This window comes from Mirounga leonina, unplaced genomic scaffold (assembly GCF_011800145.1).
Source record: "Mirounga leonina isolate KUSES-001 unplaced genomic scaffold, KU_Mleo_1.0 Mir_170, whole genome shotgun sequence".
Classification (NCBI taxonomy): domain Eukaryota; kingdom Metazoa; phylum Chordata; class Mammalia; order Carnivora; family Phocidae; genus Mirounga; species Mirounga leonina.
Genome location: NW_023270433.1, coordinates 4,092,336 through 4,116,859, shown reverse-complemented (window position 1 = coordinate 4,116,859; position 24,524 = coordinate 4,092,336). Strand labels below are relative to the sequence as shown.

General features: G+C 47.3%; 1 protein-coding gene across 4 annotated transcripts; it reads right to left on the bottom strand.

Moving 5' to 3' along the window:
- Nucleotides 1–1,572: 1,572 nt before the first annotated feature.
- On the bottom strand, nt 1,573–23,804 carry TTF1 (transcription termination factor 1). 4 transcript variants are annotated; one of them, XM_035015551.1, is made up of 11 exons: nt 23,758–23,804; nt 22,206–23,236; nt 20,635–20,861; nt 18,929–19,114; nt 17,504–17,582; nt 13,873–14,003; nt 11,384–11,618; nt 8,735–8,824; nt 8,410–8,475; nt 4,402–4,487; nt 1,573–3,503 (listed from the first exon to the last, which is right to left on the bottom strand). In XM_035015551.1, the coding sequence occupies exons 2-11, from the start codon at nt 23,216–23,218 to the stop codon at nt 3,325–3,327; spliced, it is 2,292 nt and encodes a 763-aa protein (XP_034871442.1). In that variant the 5' UTR covers nt 23,219–23,236; nt 23,758–23,804; the 3' UTR covers nt 1,573–3,324. The 4 variants fall into 4 exon arrangements, 2 of the variants coding, with proteins under 2 accessions (XP_034871442.1, XP_034871443.1); XM_035015552.1 differs by having other exon boundaries at nt 22,206–23,225; nt 23,758–23,794; XR_004681186.1 differs by lacking the exons at nt 1,573–3,503; nt 23,758–23,804 and having other exon boundaries at nt 4,469–4,487; nt 11,391–11,618; nt 22,206–23,739.
- Between the last annotated feature and the right edge of the window lie 720 nt (nt 23,805–24,524).

The window sequence follows — 24,524 nt, the reverse complement described above, 5'->3', positions numbered from 1 at the left end:
AGGGAGAGGACGCAGAGCAGTGGGTGTTCAGAAGAGAGCAACAATAGAAACAGACTCGGTGACAGCTTGGTCAGGCTATGAGCCAACTGGTGGACAGATGCACCGTTTGATGAGGCCGGGGAATTAGGACTGGCGGGTATTTCAGGAGCTGAACTGGAAATGGTGTTCAGCAAGCTCTGGATTGTGTCGCCTGCAAGTCTGCCCGGTTCCCTCTGGCATCTTCAGCTCCTGCTGTGCTTACTCAGTGTGTGTGTCAACAACTGTGGAACTGAAAGTGGCCTGGAGGAGAATTGAGGTCTTGGTCTGATTATGACGCTCATGTCCCACCTCCCCTCTGCCGCGGTCTTGGACCTCTCTGTTGGGGAATGAGGTCCACAAATGAAGCTCAGCAGCTGAAAAGCGTGCCTATTGAAAAGTGCAAATGACCAGAACTGGGGCGGAAACTCAAACCATGCACGGGCAAGACTGTTCAAAACAATTTTATTTGTTCCTCCGTCTTGTTTCTTGTGAGACAGGTTGAGCTCACTCGCTCTCTCTCTCTGGGTCGGCTCTTCCTCCTTCACGTCCTCCCAAGTACAGACTTTCTACACCTTTTCCCCTTTTCAGACTCTAAATTGGGGTTGTCCGCTTGATGGCTCAGCCCTCACCTTCGTGGAGCTAACAAACCTGCCTCTCGAAGGTTGCTTGCCTGTCCTCCTTGCGCCACAGACCAGGGGTCTCCGCCCAGCCTGCACAGCCCAGAGCAAACTCACGGTTTCCCCGCACAATCTTCTTTTCCTGGACCTGCACTTGACATACACAATCTACTACTCTACCCGTCTTTTTCTTCCACAGTCCAGGACTCTTAGATGTAAAAACAGTGTTTGGCAAAGGCTAACATTTCTATGGTGCATTTTTTTTTTTTTTGAGGGGAGAGGCATGGAGATATCAATGAGAAAAAGTTACAAAAATAGAACTCGTACAAAAAGTACACAAGTTTATTGGGCAAGATTCACAGCACAGGCAATTACCCACTGTCAGCACACATCTGTGGGTTGCTTCCTCAGAGTGCTCTTCACCTCCTCTGCTAATGGGACTCTGATTTTTCCACTGGGGTATTTACCTTCCCAGCCACTCCAGGCGTGCTGTGCTAAATCCCAGCTCCAGAGCAGAGCCCAGACTGGCTGAACACAGTCCTCTTTTCCTGTCTCCAGTGATGATTCAGAGCTGGGCACAGGCTCTAATTTGGGCACTGGGAGCAAAACCCAGGACTTAAGCAAGAGCAACTGGAAGAGACCTTTTTTCCTTCCTCTGAAGGGGGAGCAGGTCTGCTGAAGCATGTGACTATGAGAAGGGGCCCCCTTGTGTGTACTGAAGATGAAGTGGACAATGGCGAAGGGGGAGCAGAAAATGCGCCAGAAACCCCATCTTTGGTGACCACAAGTAGCTGAGTCAGTCCTTACTTGGACTTTCAGTCTTGAGAGTTCCCGGATTCCTTAGATCCATGTGGGTCCCATTTTCTGGCACTTGCAAATCCAGAGTTCTACCCTATAAATTCACAATCCCACTGCCCCGAGAGAAACACTGTCGACATTTTGGGTTTAATTTCTCCCACATGTTTTAATGCATCTACATATATACCATTTCCTTTATTTTCTTACTTTTACAAAACTGAAAATACTCTTCTGAAATATTTTAGTTGATAATATTGTTTACCTCTTTTTATGTTGACCCAAACTATAATAATAATTTTTAATTATTGGATAATATCCCATTCTAGGAATATACCATAATTTAACAGATTTCCATTAAGGAACATTCACATTTTTGTCTGCTTTTCAAATTATGAATGTGCCATTCTTATACATGAGTTCTTTTATTTCTGAAAAGTGAAACCGCTTTATCTCTGTAAGTGAAATTGCTGGATCATAAAATACATTCTTAAGGCTTTGCTGTATTTCACTGGATTGTCCTCCAAAAGGAACTTTCATTCCTGTCAGCATGGGGACAGGTATGTTCGATGGATAGGAGGTGACGAAAGGTAGAATACTTGCTAAAAAGAAACATCCACTTGTTTGCTGCATATTTACTGAGTGTCTCTTGTGCGTACAACACCGTGACAGGCGCTGGGGATATGCTGGTGACCAGCCTCCTAGACCGGTCTCTGTACTCTTCCTTCTCCAAGTATGGCAGCTTTGGAAAAATGTCTAGCTTTGTGGATGAATTAACTGACAGCGCACACGTCATGATGTGAGATAAATGGCATAGGAGAGAACACTCGGGAGATGGTGGAGTCCAGTCTTGGCACAGATGGTGACATGGCTGCATGGGACGTTGCTCACCCACACCATGTTCACGTGTGGCCAAGAGCCTGGAACGCTCATACCCCTTGCAGGGCAGCGGGGGCCACAGTTACCCAGGGCTTGGCAAGTCAGCCTTCCCGTGTGCGCTCTCAATCCTATATAACAATTTTGTAACCTAAATCCCTACATTAAATCCTTCTCTGTGTGAAACACCTAGAGCGGTTTTGCTTTCCTGATTTGACGGAAGAGCCCAACATGTAAATTATCCTTGAAATTCTGTGAGGTGTGAGCTATGCCTTAGACCCACATGGCATCTTTCCATAAATCTAACAGAGCCAGATTTCTCTGGAAGCAGTGGAAGAGACTGCTGGGTTTTTGTTTTGGATTTTGTTTTTTTTCCCAGTTGGAACACCAGATGAACTCACTGACTGCCCTTGAGAACGCATCTTGTATGCAAAATACGTACCCTTAAACACCTGACTCCCTCAGGAAGATGAGATCCGCACACGGAGGCAGGTACATGCAAATGGAAGCCAGGCTGAGAGACCAGCAGATCCACAGCCCCCTGCGAATGCTTATCTAGAACTCACATTGCCTGGGCACACAGAGTGACAACTGGGAAAACAGAAAGCAAACTGGCATGCGTGCCTGACTACAACTGTCAGGGTTCCCATTTTTGGGGAGTGTGTGTGTGGTGAAATGCACACAATGAAATGTTCATGGGATGGGACTCTCCCCTCTGCTGCCACGAGAGGGACTTGGGATACTGCTGTTCTACAGAAACTGCCAGGTGGGCTTATCTTCAACAGTCCAGCAATAGCAAATCAACTCCGGATGCTCCTTTCTTTGCGCACGCAAACACACTAGAGTCTGAAAGGGTGAATCGCTTTGGGAGGCTCCATAATACGAAGTATCGTAGACGTCCCCTTCCTCTGGCCGTGGCCCCTTCTCTACTAAACATCAGTACTGAAAGCAGAGTCTCTGCCCCATGCACAGAAATACAACCAAACCTGGAGAGGCGGGCAAGACACAGCACTGTCCCCTACCTCTTCTCCCCGTCTTCTCCCTCACTGTCGTCGTCACGATAGAAGATGTCACTGAACCGGAAGGCCTGCCTGGGTGTCGCGGGACTCTGGATTTCGGTGCCCGTTTTCTCCACCTTCTTCTCTAACTTTTCCTTGAGCAGAGGCAGAGTGGTCTCGTAAAGGTAGTCTATAATCTCTAAAGAAAAGAAATGTAATGTTGACATTATTTGTACAAAGACTCCTTCCCAAGGTCAAAGGGCAGAGGGCACGGATGTGGGTGGCCCACTGCTGCTATTACTGTGTGCAGTGGTCCTGTTCTAACTGGTTTACTTGTATTCACCAGTCCCCTCAGAATCCTAGGAGGAGGGCATTACTGTCAGCCCATTCTTCAAATGAGGACACCGAGGCCAAGAGGCGTTATAAATCATGGCCAAGGTCGTGGAATTTGTAGGGGCGAACGCAGTCGGGATTCAAACCCAGGCAGTGCTATCTGCTAAGTGTCAGAAGTAGTCATCACACACTCCAGGGCAAAGCATCACCCAAACTCATGGTTCCCGAATGCTGGTGCTGGGCAGACCGCTTGAGGCTCTCCTTGAGCCTGTTAGAGAAAATCTAGCCTCTGGACGCAGCCTGGAGGTTAGGATTCAGTACGTATGGGACGAGGTCCGGGTATGTATGTGTTCAACAAGTTCCCCAGAGGACTCTGATAATCTGAGTTTGGGAATACTGAAACCACCCACAAATGGCTGCAGAGAAGGAACTGGGCATCTTAGGTTTGTTCTGGAACCGTGTGTGCACACGTGTGCATGTCAGTGTGTGGCGTGTGCGCACATGATAGTGATCCAGGAGCACTCAGTTATTTACCGAGTGCTGGCCACACACCGAGCGCCCTGCTGACCACAGTTCATCTGTCTATTATCTCACTGAGAACTTCGAAAGTCCCGTCAGGTGGGGATGAACAGGTGGTGATCTCTCCCATTCTACAACCAAAGAAACCGAGACTCCCAGAGTGAAGTCATGCGTCCGAGGTCACACTCCCAGCACGGGGCACCACCTGCTGTGTTCTCAACTATTTAAATATTAGAAATGCTGACCTGGAAAAGTCTTCTTCTGCCAAAAGGGGACACAGGTAGCTTTCAGCTTATAAAATTTAGTTTGAACATAGGATGGAGGAACATCACTTTAGAAAGGAAAAGATAAAAAAAAGTTAGCATCAGTTTAAAAACTGGTTATTTCACTACTGTGTACGAAGTACGTCGACTCGGGAATCTACAGGTATCAGTAACTTTCTTAATCCTGAACAGGAAACCATGGTGTCCACAAATGTGGGACAAAAATAAGACACACATGAAAAAGCTGTCGTTCATTTGGGTAAAAAACACACACACAAAAGAAAGAAGGTGAAAAGCACAAGACAGATCCTGTTTAAATTACACTACTAACATAAGCTGATGCTTACCTTGTACTTGGCCCTGCCCTAAGGGCTTCCTTTCTAGCCACAAACAATCTACACAGCTGCTCTATGAGGAGCTACTACTCTTTTTTTTTTTTTTTTTAGGTTTTATTTATTTATCTGAGAGAGAGAATGGGAGACAGAGAGCATGAGAGGGAGGAGGGTCAGAGGGAGAAGCAGACTCCCTGCCGAGCAGGGAGCCCGATGCGGGACTCGATCCAGGGACTCCAGGATCATGACCTGAGCCGAAGGCAGTCGCTTAACCAACGGAGCCACCCAGGTGCCCCGAGGAGCTACTACTCTTGTGCCTCATTCTGGAGATGGGGAAACTGAGGCACAGAGAAGTGGCCCAAGATCTTACAGCTAATAAGGGGGAGGGCTGGGACTTCAACTGGGTGGTCTGACCCCAAAACCCACACTCTTCACCACTTCACTTAAGATAAATGCGTATTTGTCACAATCCAAAGGCAGATGTCCCCTGATTTTTTATTTTGCAAAGCTAAAAAAAGCACATGTTTATGATGTTTTGGTGAGTCAAATGTATTTTCAATTTACAGTAAATAGGACAGACACAACCAAATCTTACTGTTTTTTTAAAGTGAAAATCTCTAACTTTACTTCCTGGCCACTTTTTCTTAGACGATAAAAGCAAGACTTATTTCAATAATTAGTTAACCTAGTAGTTAATTAGTGTGAATACGTTTACTCTTACTGGGTTCTTCCTCACAGCAACCACTAGCTAGGTGCTGTGTGTCCCTACTGAGCTATGTGTCCTCCACGGCCGATCTCCTTAGTCCTCGTTATGGTCCTATTAAACCATTTTGTGGATGAAGAAACTGAGGCTCAGACACAAGTTAAGGAACAACGTGCCCAAGGACAGCTAAATAATGAGTACCAGGAGTCAACACCAGGTCAGTCTGACCATAAAGGCCAAGTTCTAAGGCCCCCATGCCTTCCAACTCTTCCTGCAGGGCCGTGAGTCCTGTGGGGCATGCTGCAGACCCAAGCTAGGGTTTGGAGAAGTCACAATAATGGATCTGGACATTTTTTCTTTTCTTTTCTTTTTTTTTTTTTTAAAGACTTTATTATTTATTTATTTATTTGACACAGAGAGAGAGATAGCAAGAGCAGGAACACGAGCAGGGGGAATGGGAGAGGGAGTGGCAGGCTCCCCGCCAAGCAGGGAGCCCGATGCAGGGCTCGATCCCAGGACCCTGGGATCACGACCTGAGCTGAAGACAGACGCTTAATGACTGAGCTACCCAGGCGCCCCGGATTCTGGACATTTTCAAACCAAGTAGGCATGACATCTCATTAGGCGGACACGCTTTCTTGACATCCTGCCCAAATAATTCACAAGGGAGACTTTAAGACTCCGAAGAGACTGAACTTTTAAATATTATTTTTCACTGTTTTAATTATTAAAACTTGACAGTGTGCTATTTCAAACAGTATTTGACTAGATGCCATAAGCTCCGTTTTATGAGATTTATTAATCTTAAGTGAAACAATGTGTTCTTAAATATGTAATTTTACTTAAAACCATTAAAAACCCATTTTAATTTAAGAACTTGTGATCTGAAGCAACGTCACAAAATATATAAAAATTTACTGGAAAAGTCCAATTTTTCAAAAAGTGCTTTGCTATTACAAAGGGAGGGCTTTGCAGCCATGGGTGCTTCTCAAGATGGGAGTTGGTGGGTCCAGAGCAAGGTCCCCTCTTTCAAAGCACCTGCCACCCTCATCTCTCAGGGACCCATGATTCTGAGCAGTGGGTGCCCCACCTCTCACTCAGGTCACCTGGAAAAGGGAAGGGTTTGGAACCATGAGCATGTCTGGGTCACGACAAACTTCCCATTCTCCAAGTTAACAAAAACCAAACTGATTGTTCTTTGTTCCTTGTCCACGATCCCAAGGTGCAAATAACCACCAGAACCAGTTTAAACCCTTCCTCATGGATCAAGGATGACGTCACACTTTTGAAAGTCAGCCAGGGGGCAGCCGCCCTGCCCCACTGTCCACCCTTCCAAAACTAAAGGCCAAACAACCCCCAACTCCTGAGAGCCCCCCAATCCCCGCACCCCACACCCCTCAATGATCTGCTCTGCTCACAGGGACCGTGCTTGGCGAGCAATAAATTCAGATACTGAGAGTGGTGGCCTGTCTTCGGTAGCAGGAAGGGATTCAAAATGCAAGGATGCCGTACAGCAAAGACTCACAGCAAAGGCAAAAGGAGGTAGCTCACAAACATAGGAAAGTTCAACTTCACCCCCCAGATGAGACATGCAAATGAAGCCGCACCGAAAGTACCGGGGGAAGCCTGAAGAGGAACAGGATCTTTACATGGTCTCAAAATATCTCCCAAGGCCCCTTCTTATCCCCAAGAGAGCTGGTACTTTATACTGGGGGGGGGGGGGAACGCGGCAGATGCCACCGGAGCCAAAGGATCAAAATCAGAATCACGGGCCTCACGATGTGGCGTCACCTGTGCCACCATCCTGCCTAAAGTACAAGACCCCACCACGAGGGGGCACCGGACAAACTCCAACGGAGGGTCACTCTCCAAACAAACGGCCTGCGCTCGCCCACGTTTTCAACGCCATCAAAGACAAAGGCAGAAGAGCTTTACTGATCGGAAGCCAGTGAGGAGACAGGACAGACAGACGGGAGCTGGAGTGGAGCTGGACTGGATGGTAAATCGGGGGGAAATGCTATAAAGGACATTACTGGGATGAGACGCCTGGGTGGCTCAGTTGATTGAGCGTCTGCCTTCGGCTCGGGTCATGATCCCAGGGTCCTGGGATCGAGTCCAGCGTCGGGCTCCCTGCTCAGCAGGGAGCCTGCTTCTCCTTCTCCCGCCCCCCCAGTTGTGCTCTGACAGATAAATAAAATCTCAAAAAAAAAAAAAAAAAAGGACTTTAGTGGGGCAATTTGGATGTGAGCTGTGTTTTATTTAGTTTTTAAAGATTTTATTTATTTATTTGACAGAGACACAGCGAGAGAGGGAACACAAGCAGGGGGAGTGGGAGAGGGAGAAGCAGGCTTCCCGCCGAGCAGGGAGCCCGACGTGGGGCTCGATCCCTGAACCCTGGGATCATGACCCGAGCCGAAGGCAGACGCTTAACGACTGAGCCACCCGGGCGCCCTGAATGTGAGCTGTGTTTTAGAGTACAGTGCTGTACCTGCGTCTGATGTCCCGAATCTGGTCACTGCACTGTGATTATGCAGGATGATGTTCTTGTCTAGGGCACGCTGGCCGCCACTAACCCTCAAGTGGTTAAGGGAAACTACTTTATTCCCTTGGAATCAGGAGCAGGAGAGGGAGGGCGGATGGTGAGCAAACATGGCAAACTTAAGAATTTATGATTTGGGGCAAAGGGTAAGCGGGGTCTCTAGTAGTCGTTCAACCTGTTAGCGCCTCGAAGCTCTCAGGGGACTTTGCACACACTTCACTCACCCTTCCTACGTGTCTTCGGTGAGGGGTGGGGTGGAGGGAGGGTCCCGCTGGCCCCCAGCACCCAGAGCGGAGGCTCCAACTACACGGGCGCACGGGGCAGTCTACACGCGAATCCGCTCAGACCTCACAGACGGTCACTCCTGAGGCCATCTCTTACCTTCCGTCAGCCTCGCACTGAATACACAGCCTTACCCTATGGCGCCAGCAAGGTCTTCCCAGTCTATCTCGTTAGTGTCCTCCACGTTTACCTCATACAATCTACAAGAAAAAATAAACACGAAGTTTTCAAGCACAAATCAGGACAACGGACACCTTCTCAGATTCACCCATGTGAAAAGCTTGGGGGCACCAGAACGTTCAGCCCCGTCCCAGTTCCCTCAGGCCCAGCGAAGTTGGCATGCCAGACCAAGGTTAGCCCAAGGTCATTAGCCATGTCACCACGGATTCTGCTGCTCAACATCGACTTTCTGGCCAGAGAGAGAAACAGTTCCAACAGCATCGCCTTCTATTTCTCTACCTTTCGATGAGGTTGATTTTGGCCCGCAGAGCATTAACTCCGCGGTACACATCCCGACCATTCGTCATCCTCTTGGTTAGGATTTCCGTCCTGCGTTCAAAAAAACAAAGAATGTACTTTAAGACTTTCAGGGGTAAAGTCTGCACTGCCATTTCCTGCCCTTTTCTCACCAACATCACACCCCTACTGAGAACTAATTTCTAACTTGTGTGACTCATCACTGCTAACATTTACCACCAGGGAGTATGCCAATTTTTTTTTTTTAAGTGGGAAATGATAAATAAAACGACAGAAAGGTGGCACCTGGGTGGCTCAGTCATTAGGCGTCTGCCTTCGGCTCAGGTCATGATCCCAGGGTCCTGGGATCGAGCCCTGCATTGGGCTGCCTGCTCCGCGGGAAGCCTGCTTCTCCCTCTCCCACTCCCCCTGCTTGTGTTCCCTCTTTCACTGTGTCTCTCTATGTCAAATAAATAAACAAAATCTTTAAACAAAAAAAAAAAAGAAAGTTGATGGTTACTGAAACTGGATGAGGGATACAAGTTCTAAATTTGTGTGTACGATGAAATTTCTGTAGTAGAAGTTATAAAAAGGAGAAGAGAATAAGCCCTTTAACAGGTGTTAAATGAAGCTGTAAACTCTCTTTTTGATTGTTTAGAAAACAGAGGGACATTGCTGTTGGGACACTGAGGGATCAGCTGTTGGAACACGAAGGGAGACTTGGTACAGTCATGACTCCTCTGAGGCCCACAGCTAATGGCTGAAGGGAAGGGTGATTGGAGCTCCTAACGAGAACAGTGACCCAGCTAAAAATATTTTTTTTTTTTTTAAAGATTTTATTTATTTATTTATTTGAGAAAGAGAGCATGAGAAGGGGGAAGGGTCAGAGGGAGAAGCAGACCCCCTGCTGAGCAGGGAGCCCGATGTGGGACTCGATCCCGGGACCCCAGGATCATGACCTGAGCCGAAGGCAGTTGCTTAACCAACTGAGCCACCCAGGCGCCCCCTAAAAATATTTTTTAAGTACTCATCTCAAATAGCAAAGTTTGTCACGATCTGATGGACAGATCGCTAGCTGTTACATTCTGGATAAGGGGGATCCATGATACACAGGTGAGGACGCTGTTTGTACCAGCAGCCAACTGTGTTCGTTCAAAATGCATCCTCGGGGGCGCCTCTGGGGTGCAGTCAGTTAAGCACCCGACTCTTGGTTTCGGCTCAAGTCGTGATCTCACGGTTGTGAGATCAAGCTCAGGATGGAGTCTGCTTTGGACTCTCTCTCACTCTCCCTCTGACCCCCCACCATGTTCTCTTATTAATAAATCTTTAGGAAAAAAGTAAACTGCATCATCTGTGGTCATTTCAATTTACATGAAAGAAATCTACATTCAGGTTTTCAGTTTCCTGCTTTTCTCTTCAAGTTAAAAAGCAGTCTCTCTTACACGTTATCCGAATTATCCCGATCCTGAAGCACGGCTGCTCTGCAGCATTTCCCTCTTTAAATACTGACCAGTGTTTAACAAACACTCCTTCTTTCAGTGTAAACTGTAGCGGAAGAAAGGGCTCTGGTTCCTCCATGTTATATGCTTCATCCCCCAAAACATGATCTGTTCTGTGGAGTTTATGTCCCTGACTATAGTCTTCTATGCAAATAAACAGATAATTCTACAGCAGAATTGTAAGATAACAATAAATGGTATAATTTAAGAGTCTGCTTTTAATATAAAATATACCTAATCTGGATCTCACTCTTATTTGACACTGACGATGACCACACTCCTTTGCGCATGACGTGTGGATCGTGAGCTGTGGGACCACCGCTCTAAGGGGTCCTGTAGCAGCTGAACACCCCACTCAGAGACCCTCCAGGGCTCGGAAAAGCCACGTCAGGCAAAGAATGCGCAGCAAGATCAGGACTGAAAATGCTTCTGTGTGACTATGTTGTCTCAAGAAGTTCTATGGTGAGGGGCACCTGGGTGGCTCAGTCGTTAAGCGTCTGCCTTCGGCTCAGGTCATGATCCCAGGGTCCTGGGATCGAGCCCCACATCGGGCTCCCTGCTCCGCGGGAAGCCTGCTTCTCCCTCTCCCACTCCCCCTGCTTGTGTTTCCTCTCTCACTGTGTCTCTCTCAGTCAAATAAATAAAATCTTAAAAAAAAAAAAGAAGTTCTATGATGAATACAGCTGCCTGGCGTTAGTGAGGACAGAGGAGCCCCCGGACAAGACAGGCTCACGGGAAGGGCAAGCTCCTGCACATCACCGTGCTTGTGATCTCTCTCCCAGAGGGGAGTTTTGTGTTTTTTTATGTCGCAAAGAGAGAACTGTTTTGTTTTACTAAAGCCTTAGCAAGAGACAGAGTAAAGACACCAGAAGTCAATATTCAGTATTAAAAAGGTTCCAGTTCCTTTGGAGGAAACCACACGATGAATCAGGGTTAGTTAGGTGCTAACTTACATCGGATGTTGATACCAAAGTGGTTAGAACAGCTGGCCCGAGGTGATCATTTTTGACACGGAAGGCTTTGTACATGGTACTTACATAGGTCTCCTTCCGTTATAACCCCACTCATCTACCCACTCCAGTGATGTGTATGGTACAGGGAGGGGGGAGGGAAATATCTCGTTGAAATTTATGTAAGAAACCTTAAAACTTACCACTTACTTTTACACTGCATCCAATTTCTGGTTTCTACTTTGGCTTCTACTTCTACCCAAGATATGCCCTTGTAGAGTTTTTCCCTAACAATAGACAGGCAGCCTTCAGGGTTTTCTTGGAGTTTAGAATCCACCTCTTTTAAATCGTGGGGAGACATTTTCTTTAGAATCACTTCTTCGACGGCCTTGATTAGTTTCTGGGTTTCCGTCTTACTCCAAGCACCATGATTTCTTGCTGTAGACACAAAAGGATGATCTTATAGTTGCTAATCTATTTGTTTTCAAGCACAATATCAAAACCAAAATGACAATGATGGATACATGTCATTACATACTTGTCCAAACCCATAGCACATACACCACCAAAGGTGAGCCCTAATGTGAACTATGGACCCTGGAAGATGATGGACGTGCCAGTGTAGGGTCATGGACTGTAACAAAGGTCCCCACTCTGGCGGGGGGGCGGTGCTGACAATGGCAGAGGCTGTATGTCGGGGCAGGGTGCATATGGGAAATCTCTACCTCCCTTTCAATTTTATTGTTGACCTCAAGCCACTCTAAAAAATAGTCTTAAGGGACATCTGGGTGGCTCAGTCAGTTAAGCGTCCAACTCATGATTTTGGCTCAGGTCATGATCTCAGGGTCATGAGATCCAGTCCTGCATTGGGCTCTGCACTGAGTGTGGAGTCTGCTTGAGATTCTCTCTCTCCCTCTCCCTCTGCCCCTCCCCACCCGTTTGCCCACGCACTCTCGCTCTCAAAATAAATAAATAAAGCCTTAAAAAAAAAAAAAGAAAAGAAAAACCAGGCACTTTTCAGAAGACAGAGGGCAACATCTTGATTACACAGACATACAACCATCAAACACAGCTACACGCAAATTAAAATGGAACCACTTCTTTTTTTTTTTTTTAAAGATTTTATTTATTTATTTGACAGAGAGAGACACAGTGAGAGAGGGAACACAAGCAGGGGGAGTGGGAGAGGGAGAAGCAGGCTCCCCGCAGAGCAGGGAGCCCGATGCGGGACTCGATCCCAGGACCCTGGGATCATGACCTGAGCTGAAGGCAGTCACTTAACCAACTGAGCCACCCAGGTGCCCTGGAACCACTTCTTTTTAAGAACCAATGCCCGGGCGCACGGGTAGCTCAGTTGGTTAAGCGTCTGCTCTTGGATTTGGCTCAGGTCCTGATCTCATGGCTTGTGAGATCAAGCCCTGCATTGGGCTCTATGCTCAGCAGGAGTCTACTTGGATATTCTCTCCCCCTGCCCCACCCCCCTTGTGCTCCCCCATACTCTCTCTCAAATAAATAATCTCAAAAAAAAAAAAAGAACCAATGCCAGAGAAGTCCTTCCTTAAAGCAACGTATGTTTTTTTAACTTCAAAAAGAATGTTGTTCTTCTTGTTTCTGACAGTAATGTCTCTTGTGTGAAACTGGGAGGTTCTCAAACACTTAATGGGGACAAAATAACTGAACGACTTCACGTGCATCCGTAACTCTCCCCAGGAACTCCCCGTGTGGCACTGAGCTGCAATGGGAACTCTGGCCTCAATGACAAAGACACCTGAACCACAAGCTGGCCTCTGACGGGGGCATCAAACCATCTGTGGGTCATCCTCCTTGTCTAGATGGTCACAGTCAGGCTAAGTAAGAGGCCTCAAACCGGGAGCCTACACATGTCTTTGGTTTGGCCCATAGCGTGATTGTGTTACTTTTCCTCAACAATTTAGATGAATATTTAAAAATTGAGAGTTCCAAAGAGAAAAAAACAGTATCTAGATTAACACTCCCCCCTCCCCTGCCAAAAGCAGACTTCTGCTTTACTTCCTGGAAACTGGAAGAACCGGCCACACTGAGTCCCCACATGGCACCAGCGGCTGGATGTGGGGGCACAGAAGGCAGGGCTCCCGGGCACGCCAGGTCCATGGACGCCCGGCCGCTCTGCCCCACACGCTGCTCTGCCATGTGACCTAGCACAGCATCCCCGTGCTGACAGTGACGTCGCCTGTGAGCTTCTTGAAGCAACTGGGGATTTTATAATGCAAAGAATATACTCAGGAAAATTTTCTTTTTTAGAAAAGAGGAGAAAAAGACACAGGAGGTTTTGGAAAAGTCCCTGCCTAACGGGCCGACTGAACTGCACCCCGGCCCCCTGCAGCCTCTGCTGTCCTCTGGTGGGGGAACCTCCTCCGCCCAGGCTCTGCTCCCCGCCAGCTTCCTAGGGTATGTATGGGTCAGGCTGGCGGTGAGAGCTGCGCTGACAGTGAAGGACCTCAGGTGTGGCCGAAATCGGTCTTGTAAATAAAGGCCCCGTGGTTTCACAAACACGCGGGAGGAAATGCAATGAATCAGTACAGAGAATGGCTCAAAACGTGACAGCTCTCTCAGAAGACAGGCTGGCAAAGAGGCCTGCACCGGGGGGTGGGGGGGCTCATTCGTTCACCCGGGGGGGGGGGGGGGGGGGGAAGGACCAGAGAACAACACTTACGACTGCTGATCTGGGAGAACTTCAGGGCAACAGAAAGGCTGCTTCGAGCCACCATCTCGCCAATCTTTTTCCAGTCGTTCCCATGCAGGGAATGGTAGATCTTTAACTTTTCCATGTCTCCTTTGCTATACCTGAAAGGGAAAATGTGTTACAATTCCCAATTAAGTACAAGATTAAAAACCCTATCATCATTGCAGTTTGCTGTAGTCCTGGGAAAAGCTGCCAGGGCAGGCTGGTCCTGTCACTTCCTGTCCCGGCATCTCGACTGTGGTCACCCTATAAATCAGTCACTGCAGTCCCAGGCCAGGGGCCTGGCTCAGTTACACAGGGGCTACAGCAAATAACTGGGTCACATTATTCCCATCCAAACCCTAAAGGCTTTGCGCTGCACGCACAAAACACCAACTCCTCCATGTGGCCTACAGTTCAGCCCCACTGGCCTTCTTGTAGGCCTTTTTCCCCTCAGAGCCTCCGTGCTGCAGTGGCAATGGCCTTCCTCCACCCACCTGGATGGCTCCTGCAAACCCTGCAGGTGGCCCTTCGTCAGCGAGGATGTCCCGATACCTGAGGGTCCAGTCCCCTGCTGCTCTCCCCCAGAGCAAGCTCTGCCCCTTTCACAGCACCCCCCCACAGAAGGGCAGTTGGACATCGAGGGGTCCCCGTTTACCCGTCTCTGCCTCTAGACCAGCGCCGTCCAACAGAAATGTAATATGAGCCATACACATCATCTAAACCTTGTAGCGGTCACGTGAAAATGAATTTTATTTCATTTGAATGAACTTAATAAAATATTTGACTTAACCCACTATATTAAAAACGCAACCATTTCAACATGCAGTCAGGATCTGAAAGTGTTAATGAGGTAATTTACGTTCTTTCCTTCTAACTCCAGCATATGGTGCCTCTCAACTTGGACTAAATGTATTTCAAGTGCTCCCTGGCCCCGTGAGGCTGGTGGCCACCGTGATGGACAGCACGGCTCTGGAGGGGACATCCTACAAGGGCTCAGACCCTGTTGGTTTTTCTACACCATGGTATCTGCAATGCTTGACAGACAACATTCAATAAATACGTGACAAATGACTTGACACAAATGCACAATTATTTAAGGAATGTACGGCGCTTTTTCGTTCCACATAAAAACAAATATTATACTAAAGAAAAGAACCAAACAACACTAAGTGGATTTGGAGATTAAACACAAGTGTTTAAGTGAAGGGAAAGCAATCCTTAGGGCATTCTAGAATTCCTTAATACAGGGGGCGGGAAATGGTGGTTTATGTTACTACTAACTCAACACAAGAGAAGCTCTAGCAAAATACTACCCATCCCTGATGACAGTGATTCAGAATTACTTCCAACAGTAAGAGCCTAGCACTCTCAGAAGGTCATCTACAAATGCAGAGCATGGTGAGGAGAGACCTGTAATCCTTCACTGCTAAGACTCATGCTTTCTAGCAGTTTCCTTCTCAAGGCAATCAGGGTCTTTCTGAGATTATTTATTTTTAATATTTTATTTGTCAAGAGAGAGAGAATGCATGAGCACAAGCAGGGGAAGTGGCAGGCAGAGGGAGAGGTAGAAGCAGGCTCCCTACTGAGCAAGGAGCCCGATGTGGGGCTCGATCCCGGGACCTCGGGATCCCGGCCTGAGCTGAAGGCAGACGCTTAACTGACTGCGCCACCCAGGCGTCCCTCTTTCTGAGATTTAAAACAACTTAAGGGTACCCCTGAAGCGACAGAAAGGAGGACATCAGAGAGAAAGTGAGTGCATAACAATGACGAAACAGGTGTATTGACCTCTGACGTCCCCCAGAGCCTCAAAATTCTTTGATTTTTGGCTTTCTGTGATTTTTTTCAGTTAAGAATTCCTTAAGTTAGAAAAAATATATTCTAAGGGCAAATGGTTACCACAACACATTGGAATGACAGACTTGGCTTATTCTAAAACTTTCATTCCCACGCTTATGTCACAGGTAGCAAAATGTCACCTCAGCTGCCACCATTCATTTGCCAAAAGCGATCTTTCAAGTCCCACTTAACATGTCATCTTTAGTGCATTTCCTTAAAGCTCTGTCCACAGATGCCCAACCCCGGGGCTTGGGAAAAAGAGGAAGGCAGGTATTAGTTTGTGGGCAACCTTTTCCTCTGCTGAAGGTTTATGTCTCTTGTTCAAAAGTTAAGAAACCAAAGTCAGGGGTGCCTGGGTGGCTCAGTCGTTAAGCATCTGCCTTTGGCTCAGGTCACGATCCCGGGGTCCTGGGATCGAGCCCTGCGTCGGGCTCCCTGCTCTGCAGGAAGCCTGCTTCTCCCTCTCCCACTCCCCCTGCTTGTGTTCCCTCTCTCGCTGTGTCTCTCTCTGTCAAATAAATAAATAAAATCTTAAAAAAACAACAACAAAAAACCCACCAAGGTCGTATCAGTGTTTGCAGGTCAGAGAATACGTATGTGTTGGTTTATAATCATGCAACTAACTGGAAGGCAACTGGCCCTGTCAGATTTACTAAATCTGCCTCCCAGAGTGAGATCGAATAGCTGGTCGGCTGGGCCCTCAGAGGGAGGGGTTGACACCTTCCTGCCTATCCCTCTGGCCTGGAGCTGAGTGCTTACCCACAGCCGACCCCTGATCTATGCCGGTTTTATCTGGAATGTTGGGAACAAAATATAGTTGGGTATTTTGCTTGGGGAAAGAGAGAGAATGACCATCACCACAGGACACTCTGCACTGTCACTAATGACCCGCTCCTATGGGACCTCCTATTAGTGCTTACCCCACCTTCAAATATTCACTGAAAACCCAAAGAATTAGGCTGAGTGCTGAAGGGAACATCGCACTGAAAAGGAATGTTTGAGGGGTGCCCGGTGGCTCAGTTGGTTAAGCGTCTGCCTTCGGCCCAGGTCGTGATCCCCGGGTCCTGGGATCGAGCCCCGTGGCAGGCCCCCTGCTCAGCTGGGAGTCTGCTTCTACCTCCCCTCCCCGCTTGTGCTCTCTCTCGCTATCTCTCTCTCTCAAATAAATAAAATCTTTTTTTTTCCTGAAGATTTTATTTATTTATCTGAGACAGACAGAATGAGAGAGACAGAGAGCACATGAGAGGGGGGAGGGTCAGAGGGAGAAGCAGGCTCCCCGCCGAGCAGAGCCCGATGCGGGACTCGATCCAGGGACTCCAGGATCATGACCTGAGCAGAAGGCAGTCACTTAACCAACTGAGCCACCCAGGCGCCCTCAAATAAATAAAATCTTAAAAAACAAAACAAAAGGAACGTCTGGGTACACAGGGAGCTCACAAATTAGCAGAGAGCAAAGAAAACTTCATGAGTAACATGAGAGGCATGGCACGCTGAGGGCTAAGGAAAGTATAAAGAAAGGCCAAGGATTTAGAAAGGGGAAGATCATAAACGTTTACTCAAGAGGCAGAAACCGAAATGAGCTTTGAAGACATACCACTGACAACAAATACACAGTCTACTTTTCACACACGAAAAAATCTTCAGTTTTTTACCTCTCATCTGTTGAGGACATTCTAATTTATACTATCAGCAAAAACATTCTGTCTCAAGCTGCTAAGGCTTTTTCTTTTTTTAAAAAATTTTTCATTGTCATGTTAATCACCATGCTAAGACTTTTTCTTACCTGCCTTTATAATTGTTGACATCAAACATCTTCTTTGCTCGATAGTAGACGAGTTTCCAGGGCCGGGCAATGCCCTTTCCTAAAGTCAGAAGAAAGGCAGTCAGAGGGGTCCACAGGGCAGGGCTTGAAATGGAGTCACAGTTGGAAAGGGAACCCAGCATGGCTCCTGTTAACACCACTACCCTAGATCCTGGGTCAGGCTGGGATTTCATACATCCCACACAAAATCACCAGTTTCCTTGGAGAGCTCTAAAATCTACATACTTAGTAAGTCAAGGCTCCAGCTTCTGGTCTACTAAACTCGAGGGAAAAGCCCTTACAAAGCAAAGTAATGCTAACAAAATTTGAATGAAGAGGAAAGCATGCTAAGGTGGGGGACACATGCCAACAGTTCTCCATAAGATTAACAGAAGAGCTTTCTCAATGAGCAAGCTTGGCTTGCTTCCTCACTCAGGATGAAACAGCCCCTCGACAGGGACCCCCCCTAGTCTGTTTCCCCTTGTGTACTCGAGAACACCTAAGAGGGCGCCTGGGTGGCTCAGTTGGTTAAGCGACTGCCTTCGGCTCAGGTCATGATCCTGGAGTCCTGGGATCGAGTCCCGCATCGGGCTCTCTGCTTGGCGGGGAGTCTGCTTCTCCCTCTTACCCTCCCCCCTCTCATGCTCTCTCTCTCTCATTCTCTCTCTCAGATAAGTAAATAAAATCTTAAAAAAAAAAAAAAAAAAGAAGTCAGAGAACACCTAAGAAATCATCCTCTTTACATTCACGGATTTTTTTCAGTCTGATCCTGTGTTGCTTCATGACTTTCTCACTTTCCAAGTACAGCTGCAGGAGGAGGGTTCCAGAGACAAAGCACAGATAAGGCTATACTTGGAAAACTTAGAAGACCCTGGTACATGTAAGAATGTGCTTTGGGGCACCTGGGTGGTGCAGTTGGTCAAGCGTCCGACTCTTGATTTCAGCTCAGGTCATGATCTCAGGGTCATGAGATCGAGCCTGGTGTCGGGCTCTGTGCTCAGCACAGTCTGCTTGAGGTTCTCTCTCCCTCTGGCCCTCCCCCTGTGCTCTCTCTAATAAATCAATAAAATCTTAAAAAATATGCTTTGTGCAGCATATGCAAAACAACACATAACAAAGAATAAAGAAAGAGAAAGCAAAACGATACCTATTACCAAGTACAAAAGCTAGAAGTTGATCAGGTCACTTTTTATAAAATCTGTAAAAGCACTATACTTGGGAGACACAAACACATTCCAAATCCCCAAAAGTACAGGCCGGCAACAGGAATACTTGTAGCCATGGCAGCGGGTAACATGCACCGCAAGCACTGAATGCGCCAGGCGCTGCGCTAAATACTTACCGTGGGTTCTCCCTTTACGGTTGGTAGGCTGTGGATGGTCAAAGAGTAAACAGTTTTAAACTTACCAATGTGCAATCTAAATGCGTATCTTCTTTTTAAGTCGGTGATCACAGATTTCTCCTCTGGGTATCTGTCTGTGTACAGCAGTTTGTCTGCGTTCTCAATTCCTGTCAGGGACAGAAATTCTTGCACATTTTTCTCTAACTGCTTGTTTTCCTTTACAGAAAACTTGCCAAATCTAATAGCGACACCTAGGATTTGGGTGGGGAGAAAAAGTATGTATTGTCAATAAGGAACAAAAGCAAACCTACCATCTGGTCTTCAACAGTTACAAGACAGTGGCTTGCCAGCTTCCCCCTGCTGGGAACAGCCCCAGCGGTGTACTTGTACTTGCTGTTAGCTCCCCTGCTGTGCACGCCCCACCCCCCCAACTTCACTTCCCTTAGAATTCAGCTCAAGCCACTCTTCTCCCAAAGTCTTCCCTGGTCATCCCCTTCCAAAGTGACCTTCCCCATTTATCACTCAACTTTTGAAAGTAGTTGTTTTTTATATTAAAAAGGAATATATGTTCATTAAAAATTCAAGCAGTACGGAAATAAACATTTAAAAGAAGCCTCCCCTTTGCTCTCTTCTGCCTCGCTCCCCCCTGCAAGGCAGTGCTGTGAACTGGCAAGAACTCGAACATTCACATATATTTTCTATGCATACGTATGGGGGGTGGGGGAGCAATGGCATCATGCTTTACATTCTAGTCCTCTTTGTAGCTCAAAGCAACCAAGTTTTATTATGTACTAACGATCTTATATACTATGTTTTTCTATTCTTAGACTTAAAGAGTACCTTTTATAAAATAGTCATAAACATTTCCACAGAAAATACACAAATAGAATGGGACCACTCTATAGATACTGCTCTATTTTGAATTACATTTTTCTTCCTTAATTTGGCTATTTTTTAAAACTAATCTCTTGGGGTGCCTGGGTGGCTCAGTCAGTTAAGCGTCTGCCTTCTGCTCAGGTCATGATCCCAGGGTCCTGGGATCGAGCCCCGCCATCGGGCTCCCGGCTCCGCAGCAAACCTGCTTCTCCCTCTTCCTCTGCCTCTCCCCCTGCTTGTGAACTCTCTCACTCTTTCTCTGTCAAATAAATAAATGAAATCTTTAAAAAAAAATAAAACAAAAAATAAAACTAATCTCTTCACCACAATTAACTCCGTAAGGCCCCACATTTTACTTTTCGCAGGGACCAGAGGTACTGGACCTCACACAGCCACTCAGTAAATATCGCTCATTTGTAGCACACAGCCTTAAATGTGTAGTTTACTCTTCAATTCCATAAGCTTTCTGGGAGGTTCTTATAACACAGTGAAATCAAGGAGACCGTGTTGGGTCTCCTGTGAAACCACGGCCATTACAACCAGCCTAGCCTCCACTTAATATCTCGGGGAAGGAAGCTACAGCTCATCAAAGTTGACAATACTGGCTGTTTTCATTTTATTTTATTCCTGCATCCTCCCCAAAGGCTCAGCCACTTAGCCTCCTCCTCTCCTTCCAGGCCTCCCCTACCAGAAGCTAGGTGGAGAAGAGCAAAACCAGGGCTCTTCATTTTGCTAATTTTATGGCTCGGACAACAATTCTGGAAGGAGGAGAAGCTGAAGGCACCCAGAGGATGCTTCCTGTGAATCTAGAAATCTGCACTGTTCACAGAAAAAAAGCAGGGGCTCGTTAGGCGGACAGGAAAGTTCGACAAATACTAAAGCGCCACCAGCTCACCCTGTGCTTTAAATTCCTTAAACCGCCCCAAGTCATCCCGGTACATCCGCTTGATTGTGGTGGCAGCCCTTTCCTTGATGTCCGGAATGAACTCCTGGAGCTGCCTCACAGCCGAGTCTAAATCCACATCTGAGTCACCCGAATCTCTGGAGTCTTCCGACGAATATCTTGTTGCAGAATCTTTGGCCAATTCCAAATGTCTTTCCTCTTCATTTGTAGGTTCTAACCTGCAGGAAAAATTGAGTTAACTCACATTAACCTGTCGCTTGCCCTGGTGGCTTTCCAATTCTTTTCTTAAAATGATCCTTCACTTAGACGAGGCCGGTGTTAAAGCTAGGAGGGACGTTGGAGCTGATTCCGTCTGTGATGTGTGGACTGAGGTAATTTGACCAACGTATGCATACACTGCAGAGGCCGCCTACAAGGGACCCGTGTGGCCCAAAGCCCAATTGCCAGCATGTGTTGTTTCTTGTGTCACTACTTCTTAAGTTTTCTGGTTTTAGATACTGACTTCCTAACGGGCTAAGCCCTGTTCTGCCCCATGGACCCTCAAGACACTCCCCCCCACCCTTCCAAGGATTTCAGTTTTGTGATAATGGTTACTAATTAATTAAATCAATGTAACAATGACCACATTTTCCCCCCTTTGCTTAGTTTTCTATGCATCTGTCACTAATTCATCCTCAAATGTCTGCCAGATGTCCAAATCCCCTCTTACTGTGGTCAATCATAACAGCTAACCACTCAGGCAGGAAACTTAAAAAAAAATTATACCCATTAGTTCGAGGAAAGGGTCAGCAGCTTTCAGAGGGCCCACAGCCCAGTACAAGTTCAAAACCACAGCCCTCGACATGCCTGCCTCCTATCAGTATTACCCCTGATGAGAGGAGGTGAGTGGGCCCCTCTTATCGATACCACCTGAAGTGGCATCGTCTCCCACTGAACTTCTTGGTGAAACTATTTTAGGCCAGGACAACCTAACAAATGCAAAAATGTAAAAAAAAAAATTGCCATTGAGTAAAAATGGGGAGAAAAATCTGTCCCAAGTCCTAGGAACTGAGATAAAGTGGTTTAAAAAACTGCTCTATTAAAAAAAAAAAAGCTGTGTTTATTATATCAGCAGTTGACTTACACAATAATTATATAAATAATGACGTCTAAATTTCTTCTATTAGGGAGAACCTTAATTCAAGGTTTTTCCTGCTCTGTAAAAATTCTAAATACTTAGATTTAGATAAATACTAAGTATTTAGAATTTTTCTTTCTTTCTAAGTATATGCATATAGACGAACAAAGGTAACTTGGGGGGTCTTAAAATGCCCTTTTAAACTTATTCATAGAATTTCAGGGCTGGAATAGTTTTTAGTAAAAATCTGATCTAACTGCCTTACTTTATATATGAAGAAAGGAACCTTCCTGCCAAGTCACTCGGTTACACGTATGCATCGTTCTGTACATTTAACGGTCTGTCTGATTTCTGCCATTTACTACAGGCATGCTGGATAAAGAGGTCACAGGCAGAATTCACACAGAGGACATACACACCAGAAAACATGCCACTGCCACATTACCTCTGCACCTCTTCCGAAGAGGCCTGGGTTTTCTCCTGGTGTGGCCTGGGTTTCACTCTTTCTTCAATCAGGGCACCATTACCTTCCAGTGAATCAGAGTGTGTATCCTCAAAGCTCCCTGCGGGCACTGAAAAATCACCCCCAGGAGCTACAGGACTTTCAACAGAAGACCTTCGCTTCCTTTTCTTAGACTTTTTCTTTACACGGCCGGCTTCCTTACTGCCTTCTGCAGTCCCAACCTCACCGACCCCCTGCCATCCTTCGGAGTACACGTTCTCTAGACTCTCAGGCCCAGGCAATGCCTCAAGTTCCTGGTCATGTGCAATTTTTCTCTTTTTTTTCTTAGACTTTTTCTTATGGGCCGATACTGGTAGTTGTGTGATTCCACCTCCTGGGTCCACAGAAAGCAGGGTTTCCTCCTTGTGTGGTTCTGGCTTGGGCAGAGCGAGGCTTGCATGCAGGCTTTCCTGCTCAGCATCCCAGGAGGCCACTTTCCTCCGATGTTTTCTACTTTTTGTCCCCCTAACTTTATGATGCAGCTCTTCCGACTTGTTTTTATGTGACTTAGGAACTGAATGCAGTTCGCCTGCTTCAGGCTCTTTTGTTGGCTTCTGTTCCTGGCTCACGTCAACATACACGACATCGACATCCCTCCTAAAATTCTTTGGTGTGTTCTCGATATTTTCTTTATCCACCAAGACATACACCACACCTGTTTCCCCATCCACCCCCGAAGCCCTATGTTTTTTCTTTTTATTCTTTTTGGGTACGGATGTGGCCTTTTTCGTCTCACCACCAATTTCTGATTTTTTCAAAGGGGAAGGAAGAAGATGCTGGCAATCCTTCCTTTTTTTCTTACTCTTGGTTACGTGAGACTGCTCGCTTGCCAGGGGGGAGTCTCTGACACTTTCATGGGGATGCCTCAGATGTCCTTCCTTATACACAGAGTACTTTTTCTTTTTCTTGTCAAAAACTGGAGTGTGAATTTCCAGTCTGCTCGATTCTCCTTCCATTCTATTCCTGTGGGGAAACTTGACAACAATGGTTTATTTTGGCCAAGCACTTTAAACATCACCCACAGGAAAGAAAAAAAAAAATCACAGAAAAATGAGATTGCATAACAAATGACAAGGCTGGAGTCATGATTACAAATTTAATGTTACTCTAAATGCACAGGAGGCTCACTGTAATTTCCTGTCTGGTCACGCTGCCCTTATGATACGGTAAAAAATAGTTAACGGAGAACAGTGCCCAGCACGATCAGGCCCTGTTGCCCTCCAGCCTCGTCTCTTGCCTCTCCCGTCCAACTTTGGGCTCTAGCCACACAACGCCTTTTCTGGGTTCCTCAAACATGCCCAACCCTTTCCTTGGCTCAAGGTCTGATAGCATACGATTTCCTCTTTCTAGAAGGCTCTCTGCTGCCTCCCCCCCTGGAGACCTCCGCCAAAGGCGGCCTCTGCGACGCGAAGGCACCACCACCCACCGCTGGACACTCCACGCGCGCAGCAAAAAGCCCCAACAACCGAGAAGCCGAAAAGCGCTTTCAACCTACCGCCCAACGCGCCGCCACCTTTCTTCCAATCCGGAAATGCCGCGGTGGTGGAAGCGGAAGTAGCCGTGCGTCGCTTCCGGCCCCGCCTCGGCGTCCCGCTGCCAAGGCAACACGCCCGCCGCCGCGATTTGACGCAGGCGTAGTAGCCCGTGGGTTTCATTGCGGGTGGGGGGGGTCCTCCGGGAGTGGGGTGAGGGTGGGGTAGAGCGAGATCCCCAAGCAGGGAGGGCACAGAAGTCCCCGCCTGGCCTCCTGGCTCGCGCGTGCGCTCCACTTAGTCACGTTTTTGCGGAGCTCTGTTCTAGTCCAGGAGCGAGCCAGCCGGAGAGGTCCCGGACGTGAGGAAGACCTAACACACCAACCAAGATCACGTCAGCTTATCCTGCAAGGAAAGGAAAAAAGGAGAACAGTTTGTGTTGAGAGTGAGGGTGGACAGCGAGTGCCACCGCAGACGGAAGGGCAGGCTCTTCGAGGAGTAGCATTTGAGCTGAGTTGTAAACGAAGACGGCGAGCAGAAACCGAGATGGAGGATTGCTCCCGGCTGGAAGCAAGGCCGAGAACGTGCACTTGGTCGCTGGAGGAACTGGAAGCCGGCCAGGGCCGCTGGAGCGGAGTGAATACAGGGGAGGGTGGTCGACGTTGAAGGCAGAGGCGGGCGGAGACTGCTGGGTTAAGCTTACGTGAAGCTGGAAGGAGCCTTGTGTTCCAATCCTCCCGTTGCAACTGTGCCCTGAAGAAACTTGGCTTATGATTTAAAGTAAAGCTTT

Coding starts and splice junctions, on each gene's coding strand:
- TTF1 (XM_035015551.1), bottom strand. CDS start 23,218: ATGGAAGGAGAATCGAGCAGACTGGAAATTCACACTCCAGTTTTTGAC. Junction 20,862..22,205: donor TCTTCGGAAGAGGTGCAGAG/GTAATGTGGCAG, acceptor TTTTTCCTGCAG/GTTAGAACCTACAAATGAAG. Junction 17,583..18,928: donor CGCATTTAGATTGCACATTG/GTAAGTTTAAAA, acceptor TTCTGACTTTAG/GAAAGGGCATTGCCCGGCCC.